Here is a 21,673-nt window from a genome sequence, read left to right as displayed (position 1 = left end):
GGTAGGAGTGTTGGAGGAGAGAAGAGAAGATGGGAAATAGCCATCCTGAAGGACTACAGTGCCAGCAGCAGAGTTCTCTTGTAGTTAGTGATTATGCATTTAAGTTGAATCAGGCAGCATGTTTGTGTGTGTGAGTGTGTGTGTCCACATTTTGCTGCATGACTACAGGTGTTGGATAATTGTATAGTTGGATTTATCAAGAAGAGTGGTTTCTGCCAAATGAGTGCAGTGTATGGAGAGAGGAGTAAGAAGGGAGCTTAATGGTGTATGTGGAATTCAGGTTGAGTAAGGAAGGAAGAAAGGAAATCGAGGGGTGTAGTACAGTATGAAACAGGTAGGATCAACTGACTGTGAGTCCTTGAGTAGAGGAGCTGTCATGGAATCTAGTAATTGGTCAAGGGATTGTTGGAATCCAGGTACCAGAGGGCATGAAGTGGAAGATAAGAGTGATAGTAAATGCCTAACACTGAGATCAGGAGTGATTATGTTACTGGTAATAGAAAAGGTCTAGACTGTACCAATGGAAGCAAATAGCTGAGGTGGAGAAGTGGAGTATAATGACCCAAAAGCCAGGGTTTGAAAGGATCACCTATGAGTGTATTGAAATTACTAAGAATGGGGGTGCCTGGGTGGCTCAGTTGGTTGAGCGTCCGACTTCAGCTCAGGTCATGATCTCACGGTTTGTGAGTTTGAGCCCCGTGTCGGGCTCTGTGCTGACAGCTCGGAGCCTGAAGCCTGCTGAGGATTCTGTGTCTCCCTCTCTCTCTGTGCATCCCTTACTAGGACTCTGTCTGTCTCTAAAATATAGAAATAAAAAAAATAAAAAGTTTAAAAAAAATTTAAAAAAATTACTAAGAATGAAGACAGAAGTAATGTCACAGTTGATGGAAAAGAAACGAGGGGCATGCTTTAGAGGTTGATAGATGAAGACAACAATATTTTTATGAGTATTTTTTCCTGTTTTAAAATTTTATAGTCTTTGTGACTATCAAAATAGAAGTAAAACACTAAAATTTATATTAGAGTACAATGATAAACCATGACTGTCCATTTTTAAACTGTTTTTCATTAGACCATTAAGTGTAATATCTTTTTTATCTCTTTTTCTTGTAAAATTCCCTCAGAGAAATTTTACTTTTATTCAGAAGAATTTTAATTCTTTTGGATGGTTGTTACTTGTCACAGGTTGGGCTTTCCAACAAGCAGACTCCGAGATAGATATTAGTGTACAGAAAATGCATTTTCTAACTGAGCTTAGAATCAATATTGATTAAGATGAAAAATGAGCCAGCTGCTGGGGCTTACTCAGAATTTCTCTTTTTCACGTAAAATGAAGTCAGGGATAGGCCGTTCAGAGCTAGGGCCACTGTGCAAGGAACAGATCCCTTTTCTTTCCTGCTGCAGAATACTTTATATGTGACTTTTGTCTTCATTGTCATAAGATGGCTATTCAGCCTCCATGCCCTGTCAGGAGGAAAGGTGAAAGGTAAAAGGTTCATGCCAGTTAAATCAACTTCTTTTTTTTTTTTTCTTTTTTTTTTTTTTTTTAAATTAACTTCTTAATCAGGAAAATAGTGTCTTTTCTGAAAGCCCCAGGTAAGGAACTTTTGGTTTCATCTTATTAGCCTGAATTTTGATCTTGTGGTCACCCCCAGTTACTTGGAGTCCAGGGAGATGAGTATTTTCAACTGGCTACATTGCTGCTTGGGCAAAATTAATAAGGAAGTTTCTAATTAATAGGGAGGAAGAGGAGATTGGCAATTAGCAGTGCCTGCTATGTGGTTGTTATCCTTTTTATTTTAAATTAATTTTCTTTGGCTGTTAATCTATGTTTTTATTTTTAGACTAATAAGTTTCTTGTTACAAAAAGAATAGTTGCTCATTTTTTAAATTCAAAAATACATAAAAGTAAAGCAATTGCTTAGCAAGAAACAACTAGTGTCACACTGGGTTAGCATCATTTCATGCTTCTCATGTGTATACATGTGAAGCATCATTTCATGCTTCTCATGTGTATATCTGTATCATGTATACAGATAGAAGGAAGCGTAGATGGGTGGATGGAAGGAGAGAGGCAGACATAGCTAAATGGACAAAACATTTTATAAGAACAGGATCACTCTTCATAAGTTCTTTTTAAATAAAATATTAAATTTAGTTTTTCTTAAATCTGTAAGAAGAAAATGAAACTTCATCTAGGAAATAGATCTCAAAAGATCCCTTTAAGAAAATAAATTTTGAAAACTACTCAAATGTTGCCAAAATCATGCTGTTTTTAACTACATTTTCAATTTTATGCATTATCAGTTTCCCCTTCTATGAAATGTAAGATAGTAAAACTCTTACATCTCCCACTCACATGCCTTTTACTCATTTTTGTTGATTTCATTTTTACTTGTCCAAAATGTATTTAGTCTCTCCTGCAACCCCCTCAGCTTTGGAATTTAGATCTTGGTTCTGGTTATTAAAGAGATGGAATGCTTTTCACAGGTCCCTTAGCCATAGCTTCTTCATTCTGGAATTATGATGATTGGTTTCTTATTTGACTAAATTTTCTTAATCCATTGTTTTTTTCAAGAAAGGTTCATAAAGTCCAAATTCTGCAGCGTTTTCACATTTGACTTTTATATCCAGGCAGATTTTCTCTCATATGTGAAGAAAAAATATACTGTGTACCATTACTGAAAATAATAACTTAGAGAAATCATAATTAAGAACTCAGGAAGAGAGAATTCTGGTATAAAAGCACTGGCTGACTACAACTTGACTAAGAACCACCTGCCACTCTTAGCTGCCACTTCCTAGGGAGAATGACAGTCCTAGCAGATCACTCCCCATTCATTGGCCACGTTAATGGACCTCCAGTGACCTGGAAAGATGAATGCCAGCTTTCACAATGACTCAGTTTCTTTGGGACCACTTCAGGAAATTTCTCCAAAAAAACCTTTTACATCAGATAGTCCAATTAAATATGACTAGTGCTCTGTAAGGAAAACCTCTGCATGCCTGGAAAAAAGATGAGAAAGAAATCTTTGGGTGAGGTGCTATTGGTGACTTGTTTCTTCTTTTGACTCTTCTATATTTTCCAAATCTTCAATAACCATGTATTTCGCTTTTAATGGAAATGTAAATTTTACACTTAAAAAGTTAGCACCTTGAAGAAATTATATTTTAAAATATAAATTTCAAATTCTTCATTTACCTCTAAGATAAATAAATGTTTACTGACTCTTGAGCTCAGAACCTGTAGTATTTGAATATGGGCCTCAAGATCTCTTCCAGGTATTTGTCATAAATGTTTTTATTATTATTATTAATTGAATAACTTATTGGCCTTAGGATTATTCATACTGTTTGGGGATTTATGAAGTACCTTAAAATAGCTGAAAATTTGACTAGAATATACATTTATCACATTTTTTTCTAATGTAATATATATCATCAGGGTTTTATAGCAGTATAATAATTTTATTTTTTAATCAAATTTAGACTAGCTGTTATAAAGTTGCCATGCAATTTATATTATTCCATTGATCCTATATCTTGATACACACTATTTATGAAAAGTGTGCTTTGAGAGCACACTTAATCTGAACTAAAATGCTTTATAACGTTATCAGCTGCTCTTTGATTCGTCATTTAGATATTATTATTGCTGTGAATATTTAAAAGGATAGTTTATTTAAAATTAAAATTAGTAAGGCCTGAAATTATCCCTGTCCACATTCTTCTCACATTTTTTAGCTCCATTTATCATTTGACGTGAATCTTGGGTCAGTTAGCCTTCTCTGTCAAATTGAGTGAAATGTTGATTATGGGCATCCGTGAGCACGTAGTGAAACAGCTGTGTTCTAGTGTTATACCTCAGCCTATTTTGAGATCCTCATTTATGTTAGTGTTCCCATTGTATTAGTATTTGTTGTTACATAATTGCTGAATAAACATTCAACTTTGTTTGCATTTGTGGTGCTTTTGTCTATTGTTTACAATATTCAGAAATCTTATCTGAAACAAAAGTCATCAAGCCTGCAGCTCTGGGTAAACCAGCTCCCAAAATTGAAAATTGCCTGGCCACCCCTAAGAAGGCTGAAGATTCTACAGAAACCGATTACGGTGTTCAGTTTCAGAATGTAGGTATTGAATTTCAAAATCACATTCATAATTTTTTTCTGTTCTGTAATATTAAAACTCAAGTATAAGTAATATGTGAAATTTCTTTTGCATCAAGTGTGATGTTCTAATCTTACTGAACATTTATTGATTTCCTTATATAGTAGAACATTGTTAACCATGTCATTTTTATTCATTGTGGGTTTTTTTTCCCAACCACCTATGTTCAAATCTACTATGTAAATATACTATAATGAAGTGATGCTTCTCCTTAAAAGGATTCTTCAGGATACTGTGGTGGGAACAAGGAGACAGAGTTACTTATGTTTAAAAGAGTTCAGGAAGCAGAGGAAAAATGGAGGGGTGCACAAGCCCTAATTGAGCAAATTAAAGTTACATTCTCAGAAAAAGAGAGAGAGCTGGAAAATAAGATGGAAGAACTAAGGAGACAACAGGAAAAGGAACTCTTCAGACTAAATCAAGATAATTATATTCTTCAAGCCAAGGTACTAGACACATTGTCCTATTTCTCCTTTCATTGATTTAAAAAAAAAAAAAAAACTTTCACTCCCTGCAAAATGCATTGTCATCCTTTGTTCCTGTGGCTGTTTGACTTGCTGTATTTGCTGTATGAAATATGAACAGGGTTCTGAAGACTGCCTCCTCACAGCAGAGCCTAAATCAAACCCAATGGAGGAAAAAAATCAAAATTTAAATTGGCCCATTTTGATAATTTTCTTCTGTTAGCAGTCCTTTCTGAGAACAAATCCCTTAGTTCACTCTGATCTTCAAAGAAGATGGTTTCAGAAAGAACTGCTGTGGAAGGGCCTAGATTCAGAGAATGACACTGTAGCATTCCTGAGTTACTTTCATCACCAGAACCATCAGCATAAAACATCGCTAATGATTTAACTGTAGTGTTATTCCATTGTGGTTATGGGACAGTTTTATATATATATGCACCTTGAGTTTTCTGTTATTCTTCCTTATTTCTCATTTCATCATTTCCTTACTTAAATAAAACGTCTGTTTTCTCAAAGTTGAGTAGCTTTGAAGAAACAAACAAAAAGCAAAGATGGTTACATTTTGGAGAAACAGCTGATCCTGTCACTGAAGAAAAATTGAAGCAAATTCAAAAAGAAATACAAGAACAAGAGACACTTCTTCAAGGATATCAACAAGTATGGTGATTCTTCAGCACTTTGTGAATTTGTTCTTGAGATCCTTTAATTGTAAAAATAAGGCATATTAAAAAATGTGCTCCTCTAGCAGGTAATAGGAATTCTGGCAAATATGAGGAAATAGTAATTTGACTAGTCTGAACATTTTTAATGGGTGTAATTAAAGTGGTTAAGAGCATGGGTTCTGGATTCAAAGAATCCTGTGTTAGTCTTTGCCCCACCACCTGCTGTGCTGCCTTGGGCAAATCACTTCACCTCTCTAAGCCGGTTTCCTCATCCTTGAAATGAGATGGTAATAATAATAGCTGCCTCATGATGGTTGTGAAATTAAAATAAGAAAGTGTAAACCAACCTGTTAGTACCTGGCACATTAGGTACTAACCAGTTAGTGAATGTCACCTGTTACTATTTTTAATAGCCATATTCCTTAGAAACTGCCCTGTTTTTCTTTAGTTTTGTGTAATGCTTTTCACTGGATTGTATTGACTAGTTTTGGTATTCTATTCAAAAATACAAATCTGAAATTAATTGCCGGTGTGCCAAGAATGAAAAAATTTGAATTAAATGAGAGAAAATCTGTGTGTCCTACAGAGGGCAGATACTTGCCATATGTGATGGAATCTTGGTGATGTTGACTAAGCCAGTCAGCCAGGACAGGTTTAGTGATCTCCAGCATAAAACTTCATCTTAGTTTCCTCCTTTTCCCCTTACTTTCCTCCCCTTCTCTTTCATTACCTTTTTCTCTTTTGACCTTTAAGCATCAAGCCTGTCAATAACAAGCATTGTCATCAGAGGACATCCAGAGAAAGCATTGTCACAACTTTTCCTATAAATGAATACTGGTTTCAGAGGACACACTGCCCTAGAGTTAGAACCTTCCAAATCCTTCACCTGCCATTCTGATCTTGCTGTGTAGAGCACACATTTTTAAGGAGGATTTCACAGACCCAGAAGGATGCCAACTAGCTTCTCCCACAAAGATAACACAAAACTTTGTATCTATGTACATTAAATTGCAGGTATTCAGGCACAGACCATCTACCAGGCACCAGGCCAGACATGGTGAGAGAGTCCGTGGTTTTTATTAGATCCTCAAAGGTCATTGGTTTTCATAGGATTCTTAATTTTAAAAAGGGTTAATAAGCCACAGCACCTAAGCACCTAAGCACAGATTGGTACTTTCTCCTTCTGATCTCACTGTTTGAGTCACTCTTTAGTCCAAGGCTGGTGGAGAACTGGGCCTAGTCTCTGCTCAGCCTTGTCCTTACACTTTTGGAAACACCTGGTGTCTAACTTCCTGCTCACAGAAAGTTCCAAAAACAAGCATGGAAGCCTGTCATAGCTAACTATATCCGATTACTTCACTGCAGGGAGCCAGGTTAGAAACAGAAAAAAGAGAATGCAAACAGTCCCAGTGGGCCTTTCTGACCCTGTTCCTCACAGTTGGGATGTAGTTATTCCTATAGCCACTCCCCCACTTCTGTGAAATACAGTGCCTTACACTGACTTTAGGATCTCTTGCTTTGAGAGTTTTTGCACCTTTTTTTTTCTTTTTTTCAAGTAAGCATTTTGGAAAGAATTGTTTTCAGATTAACAAGTTTTCTTCTGAGATAAAGAGTTTAATAAAAGATTTTGCTTACTCAAAAACTGAAAAAATTTAAAAGACTTTAAGAATGCTTAAAGGATGTATCTGTTGTGAGCATATATATTTGCTGTATAAGTACTGATGACTTTTAACTAAAATGTAATTTTCTGTTTATGAAAAGGAAAATGAACGTTTATATAGTCAAGTGAAAGATCTGCAAGAACAAAATAAGAAAAATGAGGAGCGAATGTTCAAGGAAAACCAGAGTTTATTCAGCGAGTTAGCTTCCTTAAAGTGAGTCTTTTCTGAATTCTTAAAATCAAATACACTTAGGCTATTTCTAAGCATTTTATTGTTATATTAATAATACATTTTATTTTTACTTAGAACTGAAAAAAATTTTACATTGATTTCTAGTTCATAACTTTTATAGGTTTAATATTCAATGTATTTTTCCAAAGTACAAAGTTTAGTATTTTCAGCATACTCATATTTGAGTTTTATATCAATTTTAGGAAATTGAGTATATAGTATTCATCTTGATCAGTCATTAAGCCTGAGGTGCTTAACCATCTCCTAAAGAACCATGTGATAAATAATCCAAAAAATATGATACAATGTCACTTAATGCTTTAGGTTAGGTCCTATAGAAGTAGAGCCTGAGGTAGGGATCCTTATGGAGGTGATTTCCTGGAGGATAACTGTGAGGAGAAGGGGAACAAGAGAAGCAAGATGTGAGGATGAGGGGAGGGAAGGTAAGTAAGAATGTGGTCTTAGCCAGAGACTGGCTTCATTCTGTTCTCCCCAGAAGGCTCAGGAGAACAGATTGTACCACAGAGTTGGCCCCACTTGAGGCAAGAGGAGCAGGCTTTCATACCCCCAAATTAGTCGTCACTGGAGGAGGTATGCTCCGGGAAGGGGGTAGGGGATATCCTCCAGGCCAGCGGGCAGAGGCTGCTATTGAGAAGGAGAACTAGTGAGTTATTAACCAACATTCAGCATGGCAGGCTGATGGAGCACCAGCACCTACTAAGAACCATATTTCAGACTATAAGATCTTTTGGATATTACTACATTCAGCTTTAACATACTAAGTGAAAAGGCTGAACTCACAAACATGGGCAAATTAGGGTACTGTCTTCTTTTAGGAAATGACTAATGGTTTTGTGTCACTTCATATAAACACCTAATTACTCAGAAAGGACTGCTATTAGAAGAAACTTCTTAGGCCATGAATGTATGACCCGAAGCCAGGTGTTATAAAATGCACAGTTCTGATATATGAAAGCATTATATCTGATTTCTTTCCAAATGCTTCAGTGAAAGTATTTTAAAATGCCACTTCTTCTACTGCCTGGCTTTTAAAAGAGATCTATTCCCCGATCCCAAATTGAAATTTTAAATGAATTTTCACAATGAAATACATGGTGTCTTCACTGCATTAGGATTATATGATCTTATATAGATTCCTAAATTCCTTGTATAATATTTCTGGAAAAACAAAAATTTATTCTAACTTTAGATAATAGACTATTTGGTTTTGTCAGTCTCCATGTGTATGATTTGTGTTTCTTAGAAAGGAGTCTAGAATGATGTGGCAAGGAGGGCACATTACCAGAGGAAAAATGCAGCACATCTTTCTGGGACATAGGGTTTTTTGCCTCTGAGAATTAGGAGAAAATATTTTTTATTTTATAAATAAAGCAAGGTGTTGGGGTTTCAATTCTTTTAAATTAATCAGACATCTCAAAGTATATTAGCATTTTAATACTTTAAACTTTAGAGTAAATAAACTTTTTCTCTTCAGTGGCTCAGATAGTTCCAATGTCCATCAGGTTTTTTTAAATTTTAAGAATTGTATATTTTTCATTGAAAGGAGTACTTTGTTAAAAAAATTTTTTTTTTATTTTCAAACTAAATCAGAGAACAGATGCACAAAAGTCGTTTCCTATCTGAAATAGTTGAAGATTCAGAACCCACCAAAACCCAGAATTTTACAGATCTGTTAGCAGAGCTACGGATGGCACAGGTAAATTTCATAAGGATTTTACCTACTAGATTATTATAAAAATTTCCATATGTTAAGAAAGTCTGTTTTTTAAATTTATGAATAGATAAAATTTATTTATAAATTTCATGCCATTTAAAAATTAAGGCATACCTAAAATTAGCATTTATTATACATGTGACCTTCATATATAAAAAATGACACAATACTGGTTTTAGATAGCATCCTCTTTATAACCCAGCTTCTCATCTAGCATTCATCACATGGAGCCGTATTGGAGGCATAACCTTACTTAGGGCATGTACACTTTATTTCAAACAAACAAATTCCTTATTGGAAATGTAGAGCTAAAATAGGAAAATAATTTAAAGATGATTATTCGCCTTAAAATGTTAGTTGGCTTTTTACCCTTCTTCAATGGACTGTGCATTTATGGAAGGCTGAGACTATCTACAAATGTTTGCATCTCACGTACCTAATGCAGATGCAAAATGAAACAGCTGCTTTGTAACGTTTTTTCTTATATTTATTTAATTGTATTATAAAGGATATAGCTTACAATTTTCTTTTTTTAGGTTTTATTTTATTTATTTTTTATATATAATTCATTGTCAAGTTAGCTAATATACAGTGTATACGGTGTACTCACGGCTTCGGGATTAGATTTCCTGTAATTCATCACTTACATATAACACCCAGCGTTCATCCCAACAAGTGCTCTCTTCAATGCCCATCACCCATTTTCCCTGCATCTTACCCCCCCGCCCCCAAACTCCCTTCTACCCTCAGTTTGTTGTCTATATTTAAGAGTCTCTTATGGTTTGCCTCCCTCTCTGTTTGTAACTATATATTTTTTTTCTTTCCATTACCCCATGGTCTTCTGTTAAGTTTCTCAACTTCCACTTATGAGTAAAAACCTATGATATCTGTCTTTCTCTGATTGACTTATTTCATGTAGCATAATACCCTCCAGTTCCATCCATGTTGTAGCAAATGGCAAGATTTCATTCTTTTTTATTGCCAAAGTAGTATTTCATTGTGTGGGTGTGTGTGTGTGTGTGTGTGTGTGTGTGTGTATATACACACACATACATACCACAGCTTCTTTATCCATTCATTTGGGCTCTTTCCATAATTTGGCTATTGTTGATAGTACTGCTATAACCATTGGGGTACAGTGTGCCCCTGTGAATCAGCACTCCTGTATCCTTTGGATAAATTTCTAGTAGTGCTATTTCTGGGTCATAGGGTAATTCTATTTTTAATTTTTTGAGGAACCTCCACACTGTTTTCCAGAGTGGCTGCACCAGTTTGCATTCCCACCAGCAGTGCAAAATAGTTCCCCTTTCTCTGCATCGTCGTCAACGTCTGTTGTTACCTGAGTTGTTAATTTTAGCCACTCTGACCGGTGTGAGGTGGTATTTCAGTGTACTTTTGATTTGTATTTCCCTGATGATGAGCAGTGTTGAGCATCTTTTCATGTGTCTGTTAGCCATATGGTGGCTTACAATTTTCTAAAGCAGTATTTATTAATGGGAGACATTTGGGAATTTTGTCAGGTTAATTCTGTTTTAAGCAGAACAATTCCATGTGTTGCATGATTTTTATCATCCCTGTCCCCAGAAAATACATACTCATAGCACCCACCAGTGATTATAAGAATCAAAAGCACTGCCACATTTCCAAACTTGTACCCTGTGGAAGGGCAGTTAATTCTCCCCACTCCCTCCCATTGAGAACTGTATTATGAAACTAAATCTATATGAATGATTATGTGAATTAGAAAAATTCCAATTATGTACCACTTTTTAACAAGAAACTATATAAAGTTTTGTTATATAGAAATCTACACATACCCTAGGTTAATAACTGATATTTAATAGGTTTTTGAAGTATATAAAATGCAGCTGCAAATATGAATCCATTAGGGTACTTTCTTCAGGCACATGTATGCATGTATAGCATGATTAGGTAGATAGTTAGGCAGATAGGTTAGAAGAAGGAATGAATGGTTGGACTCCCCCTAACTCCCTTGTCAGTAGGCCTCAAAAATTAGGAAGGTAAAAGAGAAATTATTATTGCTGTGTTTTATGAAGGCTTGGAAAAATGTGGTAAGGTTTCAAGCCTAACATTAGCTTTATTTAAACTGTTATTAGCAACTTTTTAAAAGTGCTGTTTTGAAAATATTTTTCTGAAGATAGGAAACTAAAACTGCCACTAAAAACATCAGAAAATGCTGGATAAAATATAATAAACATCTTATAAATGCATAATGTAACAGCTCTCAAGAAAGTAAGAATTCTCTAGGGGCCAGAAATGAGAAGGGATACAAACTGGTCAGTAAGCTGCTACACCAGTAGTTCAGTAGCCATGGGCTTGAGCTTTAACAGCAAAGTGGAGACAGGACACTCAGATTTCAAAGAGCCATGTCCTTCAGTATAACAGTGGACTAGGAAAAAAATCCACCCACCTTCACAAGGGGCTAAGATGTCAAGAAGCTTTTCTTGTAAGAAGTTTCTGTCTTAACTTGATTGGTCAATATAATGTCATCCGTCTGCCTTCATTTGTGTTATAGTATTTGAATTGACACTACCTGCAAGGGTTAGTAATGCTCAGACTGAAAAAAAACAAAACCAAACCATATAATGTGGTCCTGAGTCAGTGAGAACCTCCAGTGTGTCTAGAAGAAACAAATGCAGAAAGCTCTTAGAAGTATACAACCTTAACCCAGCTTACACAGTATTTCTACAGATAAAAACCTGCTGATGATATGCTCACAATGCAAAATTACAAAAACACGGAGAAACTATCCACAATCGCACAATGATTTAATAAACAGCAGTTTTTGAACCTCAATAGAATTATTGGATAAACATATAAATAGACTAAAAATGGAGAATATCAGATATATGAAATGCTAAAATATATTTAAATATATTATGGCTGAGAATTTCCCAGAAATAATAAAAAAAAGATGAATTCTCAAATTTAGGAAACCCAGTGATTCCTGCTCAGGATAAAGTAAAAATCACCATCTAGGCCCCTGATGGTGAAACTACCAAAGGCAGGAAAAACCTAAAAAGAAATTAACAACAACAACAAAAGAGTGTTAGTTTAAGATAATAGTAAAAACTTTGAGGATTTTTTTATTTCTGAAAATATTGTAAGATTGAATGTAAATATACCTTTTATTTTCATTTGCTATGGTATTCTGGGTTTAGATGGTTTTAGAGCAAAATTTCATACTGGGATAAATCTATAATATTCACATTGAGTATACTTGTGTAAAGTCTAATTCGTACCTTAAAAATTAATAGCAATTATTGAGTTGGTTCTCTATAAAGCATAGATAGAAGCATAGTAAAAGCAAAGGTTCTGAGCTCTTTCTTTTTAGTATCCCAAGGTAGGAAGAAGAATGAAGCTGACCACAACTTACTCACTGAGTCGTCCTTTATGAAGCACCTGCCACATGCCAGGCACTCATTCTGGCATTGTAAATACAATAGGTAAACAAGACAGGCACAAACCTTGCTCACTAGGACATGTATTCCAGCAGGGAAGACAGACAGTAAGGTAACAAATGAAGCAATATACATAGAAATTTGTGCTTTGAAGAATATTAAAATTAGAGAATAAGGGTGCGTGGGGCAGAGAGTAAGGCACCAGTCAATAGTGCTCTAGGAGACACTCTGAAAAAGTTTTGTCAGAGTTGAGAGCTAAAGAGAAGCAGCAGCCACTGGACAAAGATGGAGCCTCCCAACCAGGAGAAAAGCATAAACCTTGCATCAGGAAGGGGCTTGTTACTTTCCAGAGTCAGAGACCTCTGAGACAGAAGTGGGTGAGTAAGGACAAGGCCAGAGAGGCAGGCAAAGACCCTCTCTGAATGTCTGCATTGTAATTTACAAGAGAATTAAAGTACTTGCCAGCCACAAATCCTGTGCCCACAGGGTTGACCTGGGACATTACTGGCCTTCTTCAGGGTAAGAAGTGTCAGTCCCTGGAAGGATGCAAGCATGAAGTATCATTTGTTTAAGTGTCAAATGTTTAACTGAACTCAAGATGTTTAAAGTTCCTTTGAATGCTAAAACTCTGTAAGTCCATTTAGTACACTCCACTGGAGAGCATTTCTAAATGATTGAACTAATTAAACAGAAGGTAGTTGCAGAAAGATGCCTGAGCATTCAAATACTTGAAACTCAGTGCTCTCCTGAAAAGACATCTACAGAGGATCACAAAGATTGAACAATGAAATTATGCCATTAAATCTGTGATGCAGTTAGAAACCAGGATTATACAGTGCTTTAATGAATGGCTTTATTTTCTTCACAAGACTGCATTTGGGATTATAAAATAGGGAGATACAGAATTTGTTTTATTTTGAAACTTAAGTACACCAAGTGTACTTCTGTGACTCCAAGAACTTTTTTTTTTTTTAGCAGTTATGAGTTCAGTCCAATAAACATTTATTGAGTACCAGCTGTGTGGTTAGTGCCGTAAAGTATACAGGTATTAGTAGTAAGTCAGTCTTAGTCTCCATAGAGTTCTCAGCCTAATAACAAGAAGAGGTATGTACACAAATCAATATCATATGACACAGTAATAAATACTATACTAGAGGTACAACACAAGTTTATGGGAGCACAGAGGAAGAGATTATCAGGAATAGCCTCATTTGAACTGTGCTTTGAAGGATTAAGTATGATTGTGTCGAGATGAATGGGGGCTATTGAGAGTAGTGTTGAATGTAAGGCATATTTAGCATTCAGTCAACCTTTTTTATGTGCCAGGCATTTTTTTATGTGTTTTTTTCATGCAAAAATGAGTAAAATCTCTGCTTTCAAGTAAACGTATGTCAGGTGGTAGTGATGAGTTCTGTGACAAGAAAATAAAGCAACATACTCGGGGGTTAGGATGAAAGTTTTTGTTTTAGCAAAAGTAATCAGGAAAGATCCTCCTGGGGTTTCATTTGGGCAGAAATCCTGATGAAGTAAAAGAGTGAGCCCCCTGGCTATCTGGGAGCAGAACACTAAAGGCAGAGGAAACAGTAAGTGCAAACACCTTGGAGTGAGAGTGTGCTGGTTATGTTCAAATAACAGCTAGAAGTCTCTGATGCTGGACTGGAGTGGGAAGAGGAAGATTTATAGTAGATATGCTCAGAGGCATGGGCAGGGCTGGGTTACATGACACTGAATATCATGGTAAGGACTTTGGATTTATCCTGAGAGGAATGGGAGCCACCAGAGAATTTCAGACAGAGGAGAAAAACTCACCATCTCTTTAAAACAATTCCTCTCTTGAATAGAGAGTTCATGAAAGTATCCACACATATGTGGTCAATCCAAGACAGAGGAGGCAAGAATGTAAAATAGAGAAAGGATAATCTGTTCAATAAATAGTATTGGGAAAACTGGACAGATACATACCAAAGAATGAAAGTGGACTACTGTCTTAAACCATATATAAAAATAAATTCAAAATGGAGTAAAGACTTGAATATAGGACCTGAGACCATAAAACTCCCAAAAGAAACCATAGACAATAAGCTCTTGGACATTGATCTTAGCTTTTTTTTCAAACCAGTCGCCTCAGGCAAAGCCAACAAAATCTAAAACAAATGGGAATATATCAAACTAAAAAGCTTTTGCACAGTGAAGGAAGCCATAAACAAAATGAAAAGGCAGTCTACAGAATGGAAGAAGATACTCGTAAGTGATATATCTGATAAGATATTAATATCCAAAATGTATGAAGGATTTATACAAATTAATACCAAAAACACAACATGATTAATAACAGCCAGAGGACTTGAGTAGACATTTTTCCAAAGATATAGAAATGACCAGCAGACACATGAAAGTATGCTGAACATCTCTAATCATCAGGGAAATGCAAGTCAAAACCACAGTGAGATATCACCTCACACCTGTAAGGTTCACTATTGTCAAAAAGACAAAAAATAACAAGTGTTGGTGGGGTTGTGGAGAAAAGGGAACCCTCATATACTGTTGGTGGGAATGTAAATTGGTGCAGCCAATATAGAAAACAGAATGAAGGATTCTCAAAAAATCAAAAATAGAACTGTATGATACAGTAATTCCATTTCTGGGTATTAATCCAAAGAAGACAGAAACATCAATCTGAAGAGATAATCACCCCTATGTTCCTTCCAGCATAAAATACCCAAGATATGGAAGCAATGTAAGCATCCAGTGATAGATAAACACACTGGACATTACTCAGCCATAAAAAAGGATGAGATCTTGTCATTTGTGACAGCATGGGTGGATCTAGAGGGTATTGTGCTAAGTGAAATAAGAAGAAAACAAATACCATATGATTTCATTTATATGTGACATAAACGAGACTCATAGGTACAGGGAACAAACTGTTGGTTACCAGAAGCAGTGGTGGGGAGATTGGAGGGCAGGTGAAATAGGTAAAGGGGATTAAGAGGTATAAACTACTAGTTATAAAATAAGACACATGGATATAATATACAGCATAGGGGATATAGCCAATAATATTGTAATAATTTTGTGTGATGACACATCATAACTTAGGACAGATCCTCGACTTATTTTGGGGATTATTTCATAATGTATAAAAATAACAAATCACCATGATGCACACCTGAAACTAATAGGATATTTATTGTATATATGTATTTATAAAAAATATGTATGAGTATTTATGATAGGTGGGGTGAAACAGAGCCTATGCCACAACTTTTTGCATCCAGAAATAATTTGCTTTTGTAATTCTATGAATATCAAGAAAGAAAAAAACTGTTTATTGGAAGACATCAAAAGACTGAAGCAAGACAAACAAGCTCTTGAAGTAGACTTGGAAAAAATGAAGAAAGAGAGAGACCAAGCCAAAGATCAGATTGCTTATGCCACAGGTAAAACGCTGAGCTTAAACAGTTTACCTTTATACTCGTAACTGTTTTAATCTTGAATTTAAGTAATAGCAGTTGCTATTACTACTCAAGGAATCAAAATCCTACTTCTTGAAGTATATTGTAGTTTTAGAAACTTTAAAAAAAAAGTTATTAATAGGTGGGTTAGTTGGTTTTGGCAGGACTAATTGCAGGATCAGAGAATATCAAGGATTGTTTTGAATTTGTGGCATATTATGTCTATTCATTTTCATGTCTGTGACCTTCCTGAGGGTATGGTCTGCCTTTTTATCCCTGGGTCTGAAAGAAAGGCTCTTAAGTATTTGCCAAATGAACAAATAACACTACACCTATGTTTATAGAAAACACAAGGATAAATGTGACATTCCCCATCAGGGAAAACAAGGGAAAATAAGAATGCAGAAAAGTTTAATATAAAAAAAAAAAATACAAATAACATGAGACATGGTACTAAATAGGGATTTCAGGGAAGAGTAGCATTTGAGCCGGGTCCTGACAGGTTGAAAGACTCAGAAGTGAAGGAATGAAGGGAGGTTGTTGGAGTGTGCTTGCTTCATGAGCATATATCGAGTGCACCTGTGGATTGGAGTTTAGGATGACAGAACACAGGACTAGAAAAGTAGATCCGAAGAGTCCTTGTAAGATCTCTCCACTGTGATACCATGATCTTCACTGTGAGATATACACCACCTGTTTGTAAGAAAATTATATTTAGTCTCCTCATCTGTAAAATATAATAATAACAATACCCATCATATGTTTGTTGTGTTAAATGAAATCCTGTATGGTAAGCACTCTCTAATGTTTCCCATTGCAATTTATTAATATAGTTATAGGAATTCTTCATGTTTATTATCTCTTGGATCCAACATTTATTGTCCCATGGAAATGACTTTGCTTTTATAATGAAAGTCAGTGGGAAAACAATTGATTTATCAAAAAAAAATTATACACAGCCAACTTTGCTATGAATTTGAGGAGTTGGACTATGAGGAGTTGGACTATGAACACAATGTTCATCTCTCTTTATTAACAGATTAAACTGGATACTGCCTTGCAAAGACTAATTTTTTTTTTGCCTATTTTTTCATAATGCTTTCATTAGATTGGCATTGGTTTCTATGTAATTTAATTTATTTCCATATTTTGGGAAATTATAATCAAGTTCAGGAGTTCATCTTATAGGAGTTTCATCCTATAGGTGAAAAATTATATGAAATAAAAATTTTAGAAGAAACACATAAACAAGAAATCAGTCGCCTGCAAAAAAGATTACAATGGTATGCTGAAAATCAGGAACTTCTGGATAAAGATGCATTTCGGCTTAAAGAAGCAAATGAAGAAATTGAGAAGCTCAAACTTGCGGTAATAAGATCATTTGAGAATGTATTTCTGTAGATGTACCCCATTCAACAATTAGTTCTTCTTAGCCTTGTAAGTGTGATTAAATCAGTACTATAAACTCTGCCAATTAAAATAGATGGTTTGGGTTTGCTCACAGATGTGTAGTCTGTTTTAGAATAGACTGAGAATAAATCCAAGCTCCTTATCACAACCTGTCAGGTCCCTGTATGGTCTGAACCCTGCCTGCCTGTCTCTCCAGCCTCATCTGTATAACACTCCACAAGTCACTGTCCTGCAGCCACATCAAAACTCTCTCTGATTCTTGAACATGCCAAGCTTGTTCCACCGGTTGCCTTCACTCGATTACTCTGGCCTATGTTCTTCCATGTCTCACTCCTCATTCAAGTCTCAGCTCCAAATTCTACTCCTTAGAAAGACCTTTCCTGATCTTGTAATCTAATGGAGCTACCAATCCTGCCCTCTTCTGACCCTTTCACTCTATTTTCTTCTTTTTTTTAAGTGTTTATTTATTTTGAGAGAGAGAGAGCATGCACATGCAGGCATGTGCACAAATGGGAAGAGCAGAGAGGGAGGGAGAGAGAGAATCCCAAGCAGGCTTCACACTACCAGCACAGAGCCCATCGCAGGGCTCAGTCTCATGAACCTGAGATTATGACCTGAGCAGAAATCAAGAGTTGGATGCTTAACCGACTGAGCCACCCAGGCGCCCCTGTTTTATTTTCTTCATAGCATTTGTCACTCTCTGAAGTTATTTTATTTACTTGTTCATTTACTTTATTAGCTTATCATGTGTCTCCTCCATCAGAGTGCAAGCCCTGTTAAAGCGGGGACCTGGCTTATCTTGTTTGCCCTTCGTGTCTCCAGCGCAGCACCCTATCTGGGAATTAATAAATGAATGAATGACCTACCATTATGCTTCTTTCCTCGTGTTTCTCTGGTATGTTTTAAATATGCTTAACAGGTTCTTTACTTATTGACAGGTTGAGAAACTGAAAGCTGAATCTGGAAATCCATGTATTCAGCAGAAGATACGTTTAAAAGAGAAAGCAGCTGATGCCAAAAAAATTCAAGACCTAGAGCGACAAGTATGTGTTCAGGGTAAATTTTCATTAGGGCATTTTTTATACAGAGAATTTTTGTTTTCTGCTATTTCAGTAGTTCCTAAAAAACATAGTCAACCTGAAAATTCATACTTTTATTCATTTATTTTAATATAGAACTGCCCTCTAAATATTCTTTATATATAATATTTAAAGTGACAGCCATAAAAGTAGTAAACAACATCATTTTGTACAACCTGTGGCTTTATACATGAAGAATTTTTAGGCTGCTGTGCCTCATTTGATGGTAGACCTATGGATGAAAGGTTATTTTCATTCCAGCTCTATTAGATATCTAGAAAGAAGGAAGCAGAATTTTAAAACTCTGGGTATAGAATTAGGATTCCTTCTCCTCATAAAAGTTTGGTGAGAGAGGAGTACAGGAAAGGAGACTTTTAAATTGGGAACATGTTAGAAGTGCTTGAGAAGTTGCAAACACCCTGGAAATAAATGGAACATTTAGCCTTCCAAAAAGCTCCGTCATTTTGAGTTCTTGCTCACCGTCAAGCTTAGAAGTATTCATTTTATGGTCAGTGTAGCTGGGAGACCTTTTCAAAAATTATGTTGTAATGCTTATTAGGATAAAGATTTTTTTCATTAAAGTAGTTATATGTGGGGTGGAATATTAACTTTTTCCTTTTGTTTTTAAAACTCTGTAATTTAGTATTTGTATTCATAACTCAATTATTAAAACGAAAGAAGGATTTCCAGCCCTGTGCATAAGGGAGCATAATTCTATAGTCAAGTCATGATACTTAAATATACAGTTATTATTCCATCACAAACCCAAAACTGTGAGGTCATCACTGGGCTCAATATTACCCCAGTTTTCTGAGAGAAGGAAAACTAAAAAATTAGCTTTTGTTACTTTTACAGGACCTGTTCTTATAGTAAAAGGTATGGTCGGTAACTTGGCTTAGTAGCCAGGAGAGGAATAGGACAGAGGTATTTTAAAGAGTTAGAAGTATTCTGAAATAAGTATAGTACAGGATTGCTTGCCTATTTTTCAGTGCTTTTGATTTAGATTAGCTAATGTAGACGAAGCCATCCAGAATTGTGAGAGAGAAAAGACCAAAGCAACTACTTCCCTATTTGATGACTTTAAGAGAAATAATTTAGAAAGTTATTTTATTTACTTGTTGATTTACTTTATTAGTTTCTCTCCTCCATTGGAGTACAAGTGCTGTTAAAGCAAGGATCTGGCTTATCTTGTTTGCCTTCTGTATCTCCAGTGCAGCGCCATATCTGGGAATTAATAAATGAATGCAGAACTAAATGTATCAGAGTGAAAACAAATGAAGCATGCTTAAAAGCAAAATTAAGACTTGAAATGGTAAATCATATTGACTAGAAATATAGCACTGAATACAAGTTATTTTCCTCTTTTATTAATGCTTTCATTAAGGGGTGCCTGGGTGGCTCAGTTGGTTAAGTACAAACTTCGGCTCAGGTCATGATCTCACAGTTTGTGAGTTCGAGCCCCGTGTCAGGCTCTGTGCTGACAGCTCAGACCCTGGAGCCTGCTTCAGATCCTGTGTCTCCCTCTCTTTCTGCCCGTCCCCCACTCACACTCTCTCAAAAATAAAAAAAATAGGGGCGCCTGGGTGGCTCAGTCGGTTGAGCAACCGACTTCAGCTCAGGTCATGATCTCGCAGTCTGTGAGTTCGAGCCCCGCGTCGGGCTCTGCGCTGACAGCTCAGAGCCTGGAACCTGCTTTGGATTCTGTGTCCCCCCTCTCTCTCTGCCCCTCCCCTGCTCATGCTCTGTCTCTCTCTCTCTCTCTCTCTCTCTCTCTGTCAAAAATAAACATTAAAAAATTAAAAAAATAAATAAAAAAAAATAAAATAAAAAAATGCTTTTGTTAAAAAATGTATTGGCTTACCATTTTAGACTATATCTTTCTAAAATATTGTTTATTAATAATATTTTGTATAGTTTACTGTGTGTACATTTCGGATCTTACTCTGTTCCCATGAACATTTCCATCCTAATGATTTTAAACCTTACTATATATTTATTGTTTTAATGTTTATTTATTTTTGAGAGAGAGAAGAAGAAAGAGAGAGAGTGGGGAGGGTCAGAAAGGGAGGAAGAGAGAATCCCAAGCAGGCTCTATGCCGTCAGCACAGAGCCTGACAAGGGGCTCAAACTCACAAACTGTGAGATCATGACCTGAGCCAAAGTCAGAGGCTTAACCGACTGAGCCACCCAGGTGCCCCTAAACCTTAATATATATTTTAAAGTAAAGGTATATCAAGTGTATTCAGAATCATTTTGGAGCCATATTCTGAAATAGGTTAATTCTAGAATAAAATATCTCATTTTCTAAAAGTTCATAATTAAAAATGGGGCCAATTAATTAGATGCCTGTTATAATGAAAATTTCAGATTATGTGCATTTTTTAATTCATACTTTTATTTAATGGAATATTTCATAGTTTAATTTCCAATGAGAATTTTTGAAAAAGCAGTTACTTTTGTGTATGACAGCCACACTGGTATCAGTGACCAGCATTTACTCATATCAATGACCGAAGAAAAATATTAAAAAGCAAAATTAAAGAAAATATAAAGTAAAATCTAATTTTCCCCAAAAATGTAATAAGTACTTCAAGATATCAAAATTAGGTTGAAATATTTCTTAAAATTTTAAATGAATGCATTAATTATAAATATGTTAAAACATTCTTTTTTTTTTTTCTTTTATTTTTACATTCAAGTTAGCATATAGTGCAATAATGATTTCAGGAGTAGAATCCAGTGATTCATCACCTACATATAACACCAAGTGCTCATCCCAACTGTCTTCCTTAATTCCTGTTGCCCATTTAGCCCATCCACCCACCCATAACCTCTCCAACAACCCTCCATTTTTTCTCTATATTTAAAAGTCTCTTAAAAACATTCATTTTTTAAAAATCTAGTTCTTCTCTTTTCAGTATACATTTTGTATATGTGTATGTATGTACCTTTGTATGCTTAGATCTACTTCAAATAACTAGATTTTTAATACCGGAGAAAGCAAAACTTTGAAAATGTCACAATTGAAGTTATCAATATTTGTATCTGGATATATTTCAATTTATGGTGCATATATGAAAGTGCAAGCAGTCTTCATGACTGGAAATATTTACTATAAATGTTGCAAATGATGAACAATATTCAATGCCTAACATGAACAATATTCAAGTTATATATAGGATTTTAAGTACCAGCAATGCATCTTGCCTTAGTGGGGGTAGTTTTTGAGACCAGATCATAATAAAAGCCAACATTATCAAGCCCTCACTGTATACTGGGTGTTCTGCTAAGTACTTTACCAAGGTAAATGTCATTTGATCCTCACTTAAGTGTGCCAATGCCATGAAATTGGTATTGTCATTCCCATTTTACCAGTGAGGCAAA

General features: G+C 35.6%; 1 protein-coding gene across 4 annotated transcripts in view; it reads left to right on the top strand.

Moving 5' to 3' along the window:
• Nucleotides 1-21,673, top strand: part of CEP162 (centrosomal protein 162) — a 120,037-nt gene that overhangs the window by 56,737 nt on the left and 41,627 nt on the right. For all 4 annotated transcript variants that reach the window (XM_086707346.1, XM_086707347.1, XM_086707345.1 and 1 more), the window contains exons 14-21: nucleotides 3,997-4,130; nucleotides 4,389-4,616; nucleotides 5,151-5,291; nucleotides 7,058-7,170; nucleotides 8,800-8,905; nucleotides 15,659-15,785; nucleotides 17,005-17,168; nucleotides 18,149-18,253. In XM_086707346.1, coding sequence (XP_086563472.1) covers nucleotides 3,997-4,130; nucleotides 4,389-4,616; nucleotides 5,151-5,291; nucleotides 7,058-7,170; nucleotides 8,800-8,905; nucleotides 15,659-15,785; nucleotides 17,005-17,168; nucleotides 18,149-18,253 — 1,118 coding nt within the window. The remainder of the gene's footprint in view (nucleotides 1-3,996; nucleotides 4,131-4,388; nucleotides 4,617-5,150; nucleotides 5,292-7,057; nucleotides 7,171-8,799; nucleotides 8,906-15,658; nucleotides 15,786-17,004; nucleotides 17,169-18,148; nucleotides 18,254-21,673) is intronic.

This window comes from Puma concolor, chromosome B2 (genome assembly GCF_028749965.1).
Source record: "Puma concolor isolate L17-30 chromosome B2, mPumCon1.1.hap2, whole genome shotgun sequence".
Lineage (NCBI taxonomy): Eukaryota > Metazoa > Chordata > Mammalia > Carnivora > Felidae > Puma > Puma concolor.
Note: the sequence above shows the minus strand (reverse complement) of the source record. Positions and strands in the feature narration are given on the sequence as shown.